The 15,722-nt window shown below is 34.4% G+C and overlaps 1 protein-coding gene across 1 annotated transcript in view; it reads left to right on the top strand.

Annotated features, from left to right (window-relative positions):
- Nucleotides 1-12,777, top strand: part of nubp1 (nucleotide binding protein 1 (MinD homolog, E. coli)) — a 47,360-nt gene extending 34,583 nt beyond the window's left edge. Inside the window, exons 8-11 of the mRNA XM_056453519.1 lie at nucleotides 4,775-4,885; nucleotides 7,485-7,587; nucleotides 7,876-7,959; nucleotides 12,278-12,777. Of these exons, the coding sequence (XP_056309494.1) occupies nucleotides 4,775-4,885; nucleotides 7,485-7,587; nucleotides 7,876-7,959; nucleotides 12,278-12,327 (348 nt within the window). The 3' untranslated portion in view covers nucleotides 12,328-12,777. The remainder of the gene's footprint in view (nucleotides 1-4,774; nucleotides 4,886-7,484; nucleotides 7,588-7,875; nucleotides 7,960-12,277) is intronic.
- The last annotated feature ends 2,945 nt before the right edge of the window (nucleotides 12,778-15,722 follow it).

The raw sequence follows: 15,722 nt of genomic DNA, 5'->3' as shown, positions 1-15,722 counted from the left end.
AAATGTAAAAGTGGAAATACATTAAGACCGTTGTTATTGTTTACATCCATCCAAATGGTCTAAATATGTACATGCGTATAAGAATTTTGATCATGAGTTCAGATGTATTTAAGTGTGGGAAACAAGTTGCTTTCATGCGTAACCAAATGTTGAAAAAAAGTTGGTTTCCTGTACACATCCAGTGAAGTGGAACTCACTGGTGTAAACAATGTAGAAAACAAAATGTAACGTTATTTACGTCTTCAGAAAAGTTGCGCACGTGCTTAAAGAAGCCAACAACAGCTTATACTTTAAAACTGTAAATGTATTACGTTATACTTGCATTGAGAAAGGGACAGAACTCTTAAAGGGGCTGTACTTTCTATGAGAAGCACGTAAGCACTGAAACCTAGACTACTTCCTCTTGACTGCTGAGACCACCACATCATTCAAATGGCAGTTGAAGAGACACCACCTCTTCTGCATGCTCCTAACAAGCGTGCAATCTTCAATCAATGCACTTACATTCTTTTCTTTCATAATTCAGTTATCGGTTAAAACCCAATTGCATATTACAACAGTCATTGGCTTTTTGATTCATTCCTTTGTTCCTCTTTAGTAGGTCATTTTTTGGTAGAAATACCTGCTGAATACATGTAAAACAGAACTGAAAATTTGTTTTTGCCATCAAATTGTTACTATTACCACTTTATTTTTTCCCATCTGGTATAGGTTTTCAATCACGGGGTTCTGGTGACTCGCAAAATTCTGATAGAGGACAGGAAGTAAAAAACTTAATGGGCTTTTTTGCGATTTATACCATATTTCAAAGGAGATATAAAAAAGAAAATAATCACATATGTTGGGCATATTCCTTATATAATGAAGAGGGCTGAGTTTTCTACTGAATTAATATATATATGCCTGTCATCCAGGCGGTAGATACTGCATTACTTATTACGTTACATGAAAATACTATAAGTTAGTAAATACTACATTGTTTAGAAGCACACTGTAGATAATTACTTGAATTAAACTGTCGTAGTAATTATATTGTTGCTATGGTACAACACAACTGTAGTAATAAACAAGTTATTCAAGAGGCTTCAGTTTTCTTCGCTTTAATTATACACCACCACAATGCACCATAGTTTACACTAACCTTACAGTATTTATTACAGTTTATCAGTTTACTGTACTATAGTATTCTGTAGCATTCATTAACAAAGAGTTGTACACATTATACACTTCACTATGTGGTTCAAACACATGTTTATTATAAATTACTATAGTTTCCGCCATGCGGATATCTTCCAGACATTACGAAATAACAGATAAAAGCATGCAAATACGTGGACGCATAGTCTACATTATATTATTTATTTATTTTTGTAAGGAAGAATGAACTTAATGAACTTACCATCAACAAACATTCACCACAAATATAGATGTTCACGTTACGGTTGTTTATTCTGCCGAAACGCCAGTAAAGACTTGGATTATTGCAAAACAAGACGGAGATTTCTTTACAGCGATTGCATGGCAGAGTACACTATTTATGTTCTTCTGGATTTTGTATGCGTGTGGTGGTGTTTGTGTCTGATTTTTATATAAAACATTAACATATTTATACACATAGTTAGGCCAGTATATAATCTTTATTGGTGCTGTCAAACGAATCGCATTCAAAAAAGGTTTATACACATGGATGTATTGAATAAATATTTATTACATGCCACCTATTCTTTCGTTTTTCAGCCAGTTTCTTAAACTTTCCCCCCTTTATGAGTAAAAACTTTGGAAGTCTATAAAAGCTGTTCGACATTTCTTATTTTGGCCAAATTAAACAATTATATATAAGATAAAACAGAAATATTTCTGATATTCTGATAGCGATTCCTATGCAGAAGAATCTCTTCATGCCCTCTATCTGAATTTTGCACGTCATCAATGATGTCATGTGAAAACAACCTATAGACAATTGGAATCTACATGTTCACTTTTATGTTTTTATACACATTCAGGGGTCCACAATGTAAACCAATGCAACTGCTTACTGAAAAAGCTGACTGTTTTACAGTAATATCTTATGAAAAACATCTTAAAAACACTCAGAATAAAATAATCTAACATGTAGACACTTTTATAAAAGCTTTTTGTGTGTCTGAGAAGTTGAGAATATGCATTCCATATTATTCAGTCTCCAGAAGTGGAATCAAAAGAGCAAAAAGAGAGTTTATCCTTAAGTGACAGGGTTTAAACTATCATTTCAATCAGCTGCCACAAGAGAGCATTTCCAAATATGATTTTCTGCTTTATTTGTAGTTTGAGTGCTTATAGTTGATTGCTGATTAGTGTATACAGTGCATCCGGAAAATATTCATAGCGCTTTCCTTTTTCCACATTCTTTTTATTTTACAGCCTTATTCCAAAATAGATTAAATTAATTTATTTCCTCAAAATTCTACACACAATACCCAATAATGGCAATGTGATGAAAAAAAGATTGTTTGAAATTGTTGCAAATTTATTAAAAATAAAAACCCTGAAAAATCACATGTACATACTGTAAGTATTCACAGCCTTTGCTCAATACTTTGTTGATGCACCTTTAGCAGCAGTTACAGCCTCGAGTCTTTTTTGAATATGATGCCACAAGCTTGGCACACTTGTCTTTGGGGAATTTTTGCCCATTCCTCTTTGCAGAACCTCTCAAGCTCTATCAGGTTGGATGGGAAGCGACGGTGTACAGCCATTTCCAGAGATGTTCAATAGAATTTAGGTCTGGGCTCTGGCTGGGCCACTCAAAGACATTCACTGAGTTGTTGTGAAGCCAGTCCATTGATATTTTTACCGTGTGCTTTGGGTCACTGTCCTGTTGGAAGATAAACTGTCGCCCCAATCTGAGGTCAAGAGCACTCTGAAGCAGGTTTTCATTCAGGATGTCTCTGTACATTGCTGCATGCATCTTTCCCTCTATCCTGACTAGTCTTCCAGTTCCTGCTGCTGAAAAACATCCCCACAGCATGATGCTGCACCACCATGACTCACTGTAGGGATGGTATTAGCCTGGTGATGAGTGGTGTCTGGTTTTCTCCAAACGTAACGCCTGGCGTTCACTCCAAAGAGTTCAATTTTAGTCTCATCAGACCAGAGAATTTAGTTTCTTATGGTCTGAGAGTCCTTCAGGTGGGAAGTGTCTTCCGTCTGGCCACTCTACCATACAGGCCTGATTGGTGGATTGCTGCACAGATGGTTGTCCTTCTGTAAGGTTCTCCTTTCTCCACAGAAGAACGCTGGAGCTCAGACAGAGTGACCATCAGGTTATTGATCACCTCGCTGACTAAAGCCCTTCTCCCCTGATCACTCAGCTTAGATGGCCGGCCAGCTCTAGTAAGAGTCCTGGTGGTTCCAAACATTTTCCACTTACGGATGATGGAGGCCACTGTGCTCATTGGAACTTTCAGAGCAGCAGAAATTTTTCTGTAACCTTCCCCAGCCTTGTGCCTGGAGACAATTCTGTCTCAGAGGTCTACAGACAATTGCTTTGTCTTCATGTTTGGTTTGTGCTCTGACATGCACTGTCAACCCTGGGACCTTATACAGACAGGTGTATGCCTTTTCAAATCATGTCCAATCAACTGGATTTACCACAGGTGAACTCCAATTAAGCTACTTAAACATCTTAAGAATGATCAAAGGAAACAGAATATACATGAGCTCAATTTAGAGCTTCACGGCAAAGGCTGTGAATACTTATGTACATGTGATTTTTCAGCTTTTTTTATTTTTAATAAATTTGCAAAAATTTCAAAAAATCTTTTTTTCACATTGTCATTATGGGATATTGTGTGTAGAATTGTAAGGAAATAAATGAATTTCATCCATTTTGGAATAAGGCTGTAAAATAAAAAAATGTGGAAATGTGAAGCGCTGTGAATACTTTCCGGATTCACTGTATACAATACAATAAACCAATAGAGATTGATTGAATCCAGATTATTTTGTCCACATGGCCCTTTAACATACATTTAAATGCTTCTCTCGTGAGCACTTGTGTTTGGGTTTTGCTCTAACCCTTCCTCTTGTTTTAGCACAATCAAATTTCATGCAAGCACACAAGTAGGTCTGTCGTGGTTAGCTTTTCAGTAGCAGGTCTTTATAACATTCTGTGGTGTGTATGTGTTTTACTGTATGCTGTTTTGTATTTACGTTAGACCTCATTTACACCATTATTTTGTGTCATATACTTGTGATCAAATGATCAAAAACACATCCTAATGCCAGATTTAAATAGGAGCCAAGAGACTGTTCAGGGAAGTGGAACTAACTGGTGTGAACAGTATATAATTAAAGAAAAGAAGTATTGTTTTTAGACAAGTTGCACATGATCAAAGAAACCACCAACAAAACATCCTCATAGCTTAGCATTTACCAGGCAGTTGATTGATAACACCGTAGGGTAGATCGATTTTTAACACAATCTTCACTGCAGCTGTATAATATAACTGCACTTATACTTCATAAAGAAAACAGCCAAAGGTCATTGCATGTGCAGGAATCTGTAGTGTTTTGCATCACTGCATTTTAAATTAAATGTCTGCTCTGTAGGTGTTAGGAGTAGGACCACCCCTTTTGTAACACATACTGCAACCACAGCAGATGTAAGAGAAAAACATCAGTCAACATCAACACTTTTGCTGTATTTGTGAAGTGTTTATATACAGTATTAGAACAAGTAACTGCACATTTCGATGGCTGGATAATGTTGTTTTTTTGTTCACTTTTCATACAGGAAGTATCTTTGCAGGATGTGAGAAAAGAGATCAGATTCTGTAAAAAAGTCAAATTGCCCATCCTAGGTGTGATTGAGAACATGAGTGGATTTGTTTGTCCTAAATGCAAGGTATAGTATACAAAAGAAATGGTCTTGTACTTACTCCGAACTTGTGTACTGATGTTTACATTTAGATTTATTAATTTAGGAAGCAACTACAAATATATATATTATATATATATATATATATATATATATATATATATATATATATATATATATATATATATATATATATATATATATATATATATATATATATATATAAAATAAGTAAAATAAATATATACATTATACAACAATATATATATATACAATTCCACTTTTAATTTTTTTTAATTTTTTAAATATTTATCAAATGATGTTTAACAGAGCAAGGACAGTTTCACAGTATGTCTGATAATATTTTTTCTTAAAAAAAAAAGCCTTATTTGTTTTATTTCAGCTAGAATAAAAGCAGTTTAAAAAAATTTATGAACCATTTTAAGGTCGAAATTATTAGCCCCTTTAAGCTATGTATTTTTTCGATAGTCTACAGAACAAACCATGAACAATAACTTGCCTAATTACCCTAACCTGCCTAGTTAACCTAAATAATCTAGTTAAGCCTGTAAATGTCACTTTAAGCTGTATAGAAGTGTCTTGAAAAATATCTAGTCAAATATTATTTACTGTCATCATGGCGAAGATAAAATAAATCTTTATTAGAAATGAGTTGTTAAAACTATTATGTTTTGAAACGTGTTGAAGACTTCTCTCTGTTAAACAATATAAACGAGGGCAAATAATTCAGGGGGGCTGATAATTCTGACTTCAATGTATGTATGTAGGTATGTATGTAGATAAGATAGATAAGATTTTATTTATTTATTTGTTTATGTATTGGTTGAGTTTTTGTATTGAAGTGTTTGGGAAAAAATTTAAATAAAGTGTCTGGTGAATATGGAGAGGAAAGAGTGTGCATCTTTTACAGGTGGTTAGTCAAGTCCACTCACCTGCATGAAGCACACTCAGTTTTGCATAATTTATTTTCCAGAAACATGGAGTGTTATAAGTGTCTGGTGCAAATAAATAGGAAGTGCTGTTCTAGGAGTTTGATTTTTATTGTAATAATTATTGACAGAACTCTCTTGCTTAAGCTTGAAAGTAATATTGCAATTTTTTCAGTCAGTTACAATTAATGAGGACGGGAGTTTTCAAGATTAAAAGAGGATGCGAAAGCAATCTATTAAGTGAAAGGAAATAAGTCAAATTTGCATCATCGTGTCAAGTTTTCTGAATTCATATGAAGCCTTGTGCATTAAAGACAAGTAATAAAAAAAGATAATAAAGACAATAAAGATGCATTTGCACTGTTCAATTTTAAGGCAGAAAGATTTGTTAGTGGGATAGAAGAGTCATTGTATTTATTAGTTAAACTGAACAAAGGTAACTCAAAGTAATTTCAACAGATTTCTATTTGTAATAATAAATGATTTTTTTTCAAACTTCAGTTTGTCAATCAAACAAAACAAAACCAATTCCACAAAAAAAGTGTCTCAAACATACCTGTCAACCCTCCTGTTTTTCCCGGGATTCTCTCGTATTTTACAATTCTATCCCGCTATCATCCCATCAAGGTATTTTCCATATTTTTAATCTTTCTATGAAGGGTGGCATTAAACATTAAAGAGCCAATCCTCCCTATACGCAACCACCCCAGTGGACACCCCTTGCTCTTAAATGTGAATCTGTTCTGTGCTTTCTTTTTATTTAGGCATGAAAACACTTTGAAATAAATACAAAAACTGTCTGACGCACTCCAAAGTGATAAATAAATGCTGTTTCACAAACGGATTCTGTACATATTTGAAGTGAAAGTGGACACTATGGGTTTTGGGTGCATGTTTGATCAGAAATATACACATAATAATAATAATATTCATAATAATAATATTTAAACATGTTGATCTTGGTGGGTTTTCTTTTAAATAAAGCAAAAACATAAATAAGCATAAAAGGTTAGGAAAGCAATCAAATGCTTTTATTATAGATCTGTGCACTTTTAAAGTGACACCGCTGTTTAATGTAATCAAACGAAAAATCAAAATGAGAAAAATGTAGACACTATTACAACTTAAAATAATAGTAATAATATTTATAATAATAAAATTAATAATAAAAAATAATAAAATTAATAATATATTATATATATATATAAATATAAGATATATAATTAATAATATATAAATTTTAATAATAACTTATACACTGCTCTGTAATCAGAATGTTTCAATTATACACTGAAGAAAATATTTATAAAAGCTATTAATTTTAATAGGTTAAACTGATTATATCATGTGACACTGAAAACTGGGGAAATCACTGCTGAAAATTCAGCTTTGACATGGCTGGAATAATTAAAATGTACAATATATGAGCAAAGAAAAATTATCAAAATATTTTACACCTTATTTTTAGTTTATAAAGGTTGTTCTCTTCTGTGGACTTTTTTCATCCTTTTTGAAGCTTAAATCTTGCATTATAGCTGCATGAAAAAAGAGAAGTTAAATGATGTGCTACACAGAAAAAAGTCTTATGACACAAGTGACTGAATGAAATCTCATTGGATGGCCTATGACATTAAACATAGGTTTTTTTAAATACCTTTTTTCCCCTCTGTTGACAGAACACATCACAGATATTTCCTCCAACCACAGGAGGAGCACAGAGAATGTGTGAAGAACTTAATCTCCCTCTTTTGGGCAGAATTCCCCTTGACCCACGGATAGGTAATAAAATCATTACCTCTACCATTCACAAGGAAGAGAACGAGATGATATATAAAACAGAGATAAAATATTATTCTACCATAGCAGTCAGTGTATGAGGAAGTATAACCATTTACGTCGTAGCGCTGTGGTGCGTTCCATTTCTTGATTTTGTGAGAGTGTTTCCTTGTTTTTATAATCACAGTGTTGTCAGTATATTGAATGAAGTATCAAAAACTCCCTAAAATGTCTGAGAAAGTCTCTGCGGGCGGTAGTTTCTAGTTCTCTAATGCACTTCTGCTTTTCAAGGGAAAAGTTGTGACGAAGGAAAGTCATTCCTGACTGAAGTTCCAGACTCTCCTGCAGCAGAGGCCTATCAGGTCATAGTGCAGAGTAAGTCTCTTTAGGGCTTTTTAGTATCTTCTTCTAAATCAAATCTTTAACACCTTGTTGAGAAACATTTTCATTGTAGTTTTTTTTTAAATGCTGAGTTAACATTGTGAGTGCCAGACATTGTAGTGCCAGACATGTACAGTGTGAGCTGATCTGACGGTAAAAGTTTACTGCTAATTGCTTAGAAACTGACAGCCAATAATGCTCCTCACATTCACAACATGGTTTCAAAAGCAGTCATAGATGCACTGTTGGTTGTATATTAAAGAGCCCCTATTACGCATTATATATTTTGGTTTTGGGGGTCTCCAACAACAGGCTGATATGCATGCGTGGTCAAAAAACCTTTTCATTGTCTTATAATATGCATTTATTTTTACCCAATTATCCCAACGACTCCCATATGATTCGTTCAGTGATTTATTTGTTCCCAAACCTCTCCTTAGTGCGATGCTAATCTGCGCTGATTGGTCCGATGATCCAGTATTGCGATTGGTCAACTGCGTTCAGCGTGAGTGAATCCACACAGCGGCAAAAGCTGAATTATTTTGAAACTTTATTGCCGCACGTGTGAAGGAACAGCTGACGGCGGCCATAGCAACGACAAACGGCGGTGGATCGCGAGCCCACAAACGCATCCATAAACAAAGCGTCACGTTTTCAACGTGGTTTTAGATGCAATATGAGAATATAAAGAGTTAACCAGACATAGTACAAGCCGTGTGGAGCAGTTACAAGTAACAAAACACAATTAAATACATATATTGCAAGCTAGAGAAAACAAGCAGGTAACCATTTTAATCAGTTACAAAAGGCTCGAACACACCGGGATGCTTTTCGTTTGCGTTTATCATCAGCATTTTTCTGAGCCGTTTTTCCTTATTCAAACCCAAGCGATTTTTCACTGGCGTTGAGCAGAAGAGTATGAAAAATTCAGCATTTTTGGCAGAAGCCCTTTCAAAAGGCCATGTTGGTCTTTCAGAAAGAAGTTCAGGTTGATGCTTGCTGAGTTTACCTGATGTCACTTTCTGTCAGCTGTAGGTGGCCATGCTTCACGTGCAAACGCAACTGAGAGATCTATCTGCGTAAAGAGGCTGCGTAGAAATACAAATAACTGGTTACTGGTGTGGTGTGAATGCTTGCAAAGGTGTTCTAAAGCACTTGTATATACACTACCTGACAAAAGTCTTGTTGCTTATGAAAGTTTTAGGAATAGCAAATAATAACTTGACTTCTAGTTGATAGTTTGGTATCAGAAGTGGCTTATATGAAAGGCAAAGGCCTCTAAATTAGGCTTATTTTACCAAAATAAAATATGATCATGCCTTGATTTTTAAATATTGGACAAGGACAGTAAGGTCTGACTTGGCTTAGACAAAAGTCTTGTCACTTAACAGAAATAATGTACAGTATAGAATATAAGGTCATGGTGTATGACTCCCATGAGCTTGGATGACTGCATCCATACATCTCCAATGACTTAAATAACTTTATTCATAAAGTCATCTGGAATGGCAAAGAAAGTGTTCTTGCAACTGAGAGATCTATCTGCGTAAAGAGGCTGCGTAGAAATACAAATTTAAATTTGTTTTTTTTACCTGTCCTAATTAAGTAATTTGTCAGCCCAATCAATTTTTAATATTTAATATACCTTACCCAGAATAAAAAATACATATAAATACATTTAGATCATTTACTTTAATGTGAAGAGGAATGTGAAGAGATTTTCAACCAGCACAACAAACATGTTTCTGAAGACAATCACCTACTGCACTTTTAAATATATTACTATAATAGGAGGATACTCAGTGCTAGCATTCATCCATGCTAATTAGAACGGATTAATTGTTAACATCGCCAATGATTACCTATGGTTAATTTATTTTAAGTATAAAATCCTGGTTTCTGGACTAACCTGTCACGCCTATAAGCTGATTAACTGCCATTATTTAACATTCTGGTAATGCTGCTTTATAGATTTGCCTAACAATCCTAATTACTGGCACTGACAGTTTAAGAATGCCAAGCTTTGCCAGAGGCACAAAGACTATGTACACAGTAACTATAATAAACACAGGGAATAAAAACAACTGCAGAAATAACAATGTATAGACCGATATGTTGAGCGTTTGATTTCCCCATTCCTTCTTAGAAGAACCAGTTTTTCAATGTGTTTCGGTAAGCTAAGACAAAAGTGAGCGTAAGATATTTAATCTGGATTTGTGTGCCAAGAATGATAAGATTCTGAGAACTTTTTTTATATAGATTTTTTCTTCCATTTTTTTTTTGCTTCCTCAAGGATGTTTTAATTGGTCTATTACTTTTTATTCATTTGCATTCATTTGCCTCCTTACTTGAAACAATTTCTTTCATTTAAAATGTTCAAAAATCTATTATGCAATGTATGGGACACTTCTATATATTATCGATGTAAACATTAATTTAAAGTAGGGGATTAAAGTAGATTTTATATATTTTTTCAAATATATGTGTATACTTTTTTGATTTGATGTTAGACAGCAAGATTTTGTCAAGTTTGCCCCTATGTTGGTGATCAGATGTGATCAGTAAGGGCTACTGGTGTGGTGTGAATGCTTGGAAAGGTGTTCTAAAGCACTTGTACATACACTACCTGAAAAAAGTCTTGTTGTTTGTATAAGTTTTAGAAATAGCAAATAATAACTTGACTTCTAGTTGATAGTTTGGTATCAGAAGTGGCTTATAAGGCAAAGGCAAATGCCTCTAAATTAGGCTTATTTTATCAAAATAAAATATGATCATGCCTTGATTTTTAAATATTGTACAAGGACATTAAGCTCTGACTTTGCTTAGACAAAAGTCTTGTCACTTAACAGAAATAATGTACAGTATAGAATATAAGGTCATGGTGTATGACTCCCATGAGCTTAGACAACTGTATCCATACATCTCCAATTACTCAAATAACTTTATTCATAAAGTCATCTGGAATGGCAAAGAAAGTGTTCTTGCAGGACTCCCAGAGTTCATCAAGATTCTTTGGATGCCTCTTCAATGCCTCCTCCTTCATCTTACCCCAGACATGCTCAATAATGTTCATGTCTGGTGACTGGGCTGGCCAATCATGGACCTTCTTTGCTTTCAGAAACTTTGATGTGGAGGCCAAAGTATGAGGAGCGCTATCCTGCTAAAGAATTTGCTCTCTTCTGTGGTTTGTAATGTAATGGGCAGCACAAATGTCTTGATACTTCAAGCTGTTGATGTTATCATCCGCTCTGCAGATCTTTTGTATACCTCATACTAAATGTAACCCCAAACCATGATTTTTCCTTTACCAAACTTGACTGATTTCTATGAGAATCTTGGGTTCATGTGGGTTCCAATACTGTAGGTCTTCTGCAGTATATGTGATGATTGGGATGCAGTTCAACAGATGATTCATGAGAAAAATCTGCCAATTTTCCAAGTGATCAACTAGAATTCAAGTTATTATTTGTTGCTCTTACAACTGGAATTGATGACAAGACTTTTGTCAAAAAGTGTATATACACAGACATATTTAAGACATTATTCAATTATGCCAATGCCAATTTAAAACGCTGCTGGTCATTGCTCATGGAAATCAATTAATTATTCTACGTTGATTAAATAGTTGCTAATGCTTATACATTGACGAAAATGAATGTGCCATAACAACCATCATGTTTGTTATTCATTATATTAGCACTAACCAAAACCAGCTGTCAACTATTAATAAGTTTAATCATTACAATCTTCTGCTTGGTCCTGGATTTTCTAAACAGAACTATTTAATTATGGGTATTCCACAGGGCTATGTACTGGGCCCGCTGCTGTACCTGGAATTACATAATTTCTCTGGGTAGAAAGAGCATAAAAGCACATTTTCACTTTAAGAAAGCCCATCAGCATCAGAAAGTACTCTGTGTAATTAACACGAACTTATTGTGTTGTGTTAGCAAATTGACTACAACTACATAATGCTAACATGAACATGGCTAGACTATATGGGAGTATTTCTATGTTACTAAATCCTTTCATGAAAAAGAATTCAAGACTGTCTCTAACTACACTTAGAGAACACTTACTCAAATAAAGACAACATACACAGTTAAAGAATAAAAATATTTATCTCCCGAGAAATAACACTTCCCTCTTTACTTTTTAATTTTTTTTAGAAGTAGAAGAAGATTACAGAAGTGTGTATTCTTTAGAATCCGGATATGTTATCTTGACTATGTTTAGTTTTCTTTTCTTATGTGTAATGAATGTGTGGCCTTTGGTTGTGCTGACAACATATTTTTGTTTTGATTTTTCACAGAAATCCGAGATTACTGCTCTTCACATTCTGCATCAGATGACCCTTGTTGAAACAGAAAACATCCAACAGATCTTACCAAGACTGCTTTAATGTCCTATGAATTCCTTTCATCTGAAAGAAGGTCATGAGTGTCTGCTCGGTACTCACTTACACATTTATTTACAGGTGACTGGCAAATATACACATACATTTTTCACATTTTTTAAATATAGTTTGTGAATATAACAAATATCCATGTTAAAATAGATTAAAATATATATATCATGGTGTATATCACAATGATTGCTGTTCATGAAAGTGAAACAGAAATATAACTATTGCTGTGATTTAAATGTAAATAGCAGGTCAGGTTAAATGATGTTGTGTTTTAAAATCAGACCATATAAAGCGTATGTCAAATAGGCCTACAGTGAGCTTGCTAGTAAATGAGGAGTGAAATGATATTTGATTTTTGTCTTCAAAAATTTGCTAATAAATTTGTCAATATATCAGTTTCTCAATCTGATCTGTACTATATTTCGAATATGTTTTATTAATAATTTTCTGTATGCAACGTGTGCTATCACGTTTTACCACATGCACCATTTAACCTTTTTGTATTGTTCTGTGTTGTAAATCAAAGTCACAAATGTGTCCTCGTTTCTGACATACAGTATAAAACTATAGTCATATTGTTGCTCTAAGTGATTATGTTATATTCACATCAAGATTTTAGGGAATTTCCATTTTGAATGTTTAATAGGTGTTGTCTGCATGTTTGTTTTATTATGAGTCACTGAATGCTCTGGTCTTTTATGATTTTAGCGGCATTTACAGATCAAGTTCTTTCAGTTGGATTGCATGTGAATCTTTCTTTCGTTATTAGAAGAGCTACGGACATGGCTTACCCTTACGGGACTTTTTTCACGGTTCCTAGAACTATAGCCGGAGGAATCTAATTTTTGGAGCACCGCAGAAAATCCGAATGATTTTAGTTCTCTGAATGCCATTAGGTGAAACTAAATTTGTTCTTACTTCAGAGTACGATCTAATCAATCACAGTAGGAATTACACTGTGCAGTACACTACAATGCAAGTGTAAGCTGATTGAAGCTGGGTGAATACATGCTGTATTTGTGTAAATTTGTTATATAATTTCGTATATAAAACAAAGGCAGGACTAAAATAGATACACAAACCGAAACCTAATGCTAGAACTATTTACCTGCTGACTTTGTTTGCAGCAATTTGCATCTTTTTTATCATGAAACGCAGACTAAAAACCCGGCCTCCAGCCTAAAGGTGTTGAGTTCCTAGTAATGGTTCTAATGCATTCAGGGTCTTCAAATGCATTCAGTCTTGTGACTATAGTTCTTATGACTGAGTTCCTATATCTACCATGTAAAAGTGCCTTTATTAATATCTAAAACCACATACTTACTACTATATAGTATGTGGGAAACCGTGCCTCAATAGAGCAGTAGATCCAAATATCCAGTATTGGAAAAACAGTAGGTGAGAAGAGATTCTGAAGTGTGCCACAGGAGAGGATTTACGATTATAAGCAATGCAACATAACTGGTAGATCATTTAATAATGATGAAATGCTTAATGTAGTTTTCTAACAGTCATGATGTTATTTCAAATATACCATAGGTACCAATGGTGAAAAGAGTACTGAAAAACCATACTTGAGTAAAAGTATCATTACTTGCCCAAAAATGTAGTGCAAGTAGAGTAAAAGTATGTGTTGTAAATATTACTCAAAGTATGAGTAAAAAGTAGACCTTTCAAAAGTACTCAAGAGTAATGAGTAGTGAGTATTATGCTGTGAAAAGCTGATGCATTTACATAAAGTTTGTGCAGGGATGTGTAAATGTAACATTCTTTAGTGCATTTAGTGATCTTATATTCGTTTGTTCCTTCCAACCTTCCTTCCATTGTTTGTTCATTCTGTCCTTCCTTCGTTCCTTCCTTTCTTCCTTCCTCCCTTCATTCGTTCACTCACTCGTTCAATCGTTTGTTCCGTTCTTCGTTCGTTTCTTTATTTGTTCCTTCTTTCCTTTCTTCCTTCCTTCTTTCCTTCCTTCTTTTAAAACAGACAGACATGCATACATACATAGGGGCCAATCACACCGAACGCGCTTCGTTGCATTGAGAGGCACCTTTTTTGAATGATTTACATGTGCATTTGCACACTGCATTTTAACCGCTTGCTGCTCTCGCATTTTTGCCGTTGCGCGTCGTGCACTCGCAGTTGAAAAAAGTTAACTCTGAGGGGAAAAAATTGTGTTACGTCAGTCACGTCTTTTTCATTCTCCAATCAAATGAAAGCAGAGGTGGAGTTACCGTTAAGGTGACTACAGTGTTTGCGTTGTCAAGACGACTACAGAGATTTTTGAAGATGGAGGAAAGACTTGTGGTTGCTGTTTTGAGTTATCCGGTGCTACATGACTTCAATCTTGGATATCACAATAATACTAAATATTAAAATTATACCAATATCAACAGCAACACTCTTGCACAATACTCAGCTGATTCAGTTGTGGCATAGCGGCATAAAAGGTACAAAAAGGCATTGCGGTGCACCTCAAGATTTTGGAACGTAAAAGTGTGTTTGGTAAAAGGCGCAGTACAACAAAACCGCCACCTGGTGCTAAAAGGTATAAAATAGAAGTTATAAAAGGGATAATAAAAAATCTGATGGGTGTTTTGAGCTGAAACGTTACAGACACATTCTGGAGACACAAAAGACTCTTGATAAATCTGAAAAAAGGGGTAACCTAGGTGCACTTTAAGGCTGTTTGGTGATTTCAGTTATCATACAGTGCAGTATAAAAAGTCTAAAAAGTCTTTGGGTCATTGCGTGGAAAGATTTTGAACTTCTTAAACATTTTTAATGCTTCCAAAAGGTTTGTTGCATTTATAAAGCACCCGTGTCTTGAGGATGTTCACTATTATGTAATTTACTTTCCATGTGCGATTTGATTGGACAGGAATCGCAGGACTGATTTTTCTACTTTAGCCAATCACCATAGACAAGAAAGAAATAAAGTAGTGACTGCAGGTTGAAGGAAAATAATAGAGTAAAAGTAAACTCAAACTACTTAGCAAATTACACTTTCTGAGAAAAACTACTCAATTATAGTAATTTGAGTGTTTGTAATTTGTTACTTTACTGCGTAGTACTACCCATTCATTTTGAATAGAATCGCATGACATTTATATACTATCAACAAAACTGCACATACAGCATTGTGGGCTTTCGTAGTAAACAAATAACATATCTGCCATATTTGTTGTGTTTTGGTCAAAACAAAGTTCTAGGAACTGTTAAAAGAAAGGTCCTTTGGGGAAGCTGAAATGTTTCTACTATGTTGCTATAGAACTCCCTCATTTTTAAACTTTTCGTCTTAAAGCAGCTTTTATTATTATTATTTTGTGTAAATACACATAACACGTATGT

Source organism: Danio aesculapii, chromosome 3 (assembly GCF_903798145.1).
Source record: "Danio aesculapii chromosome 3, fDanAes4.1, whole genome shotgun sequence".
Taxonomy (NCBI): domain Eukaryota; kingdom Metazoa; phylum Chordata; class Actinopteri; order Cypriniformes; family Danionidae; genus Danio; species Danio aesculapii.
This window is presented reverse-complemented; position numbering and strand designations above follow the sequence as displayed.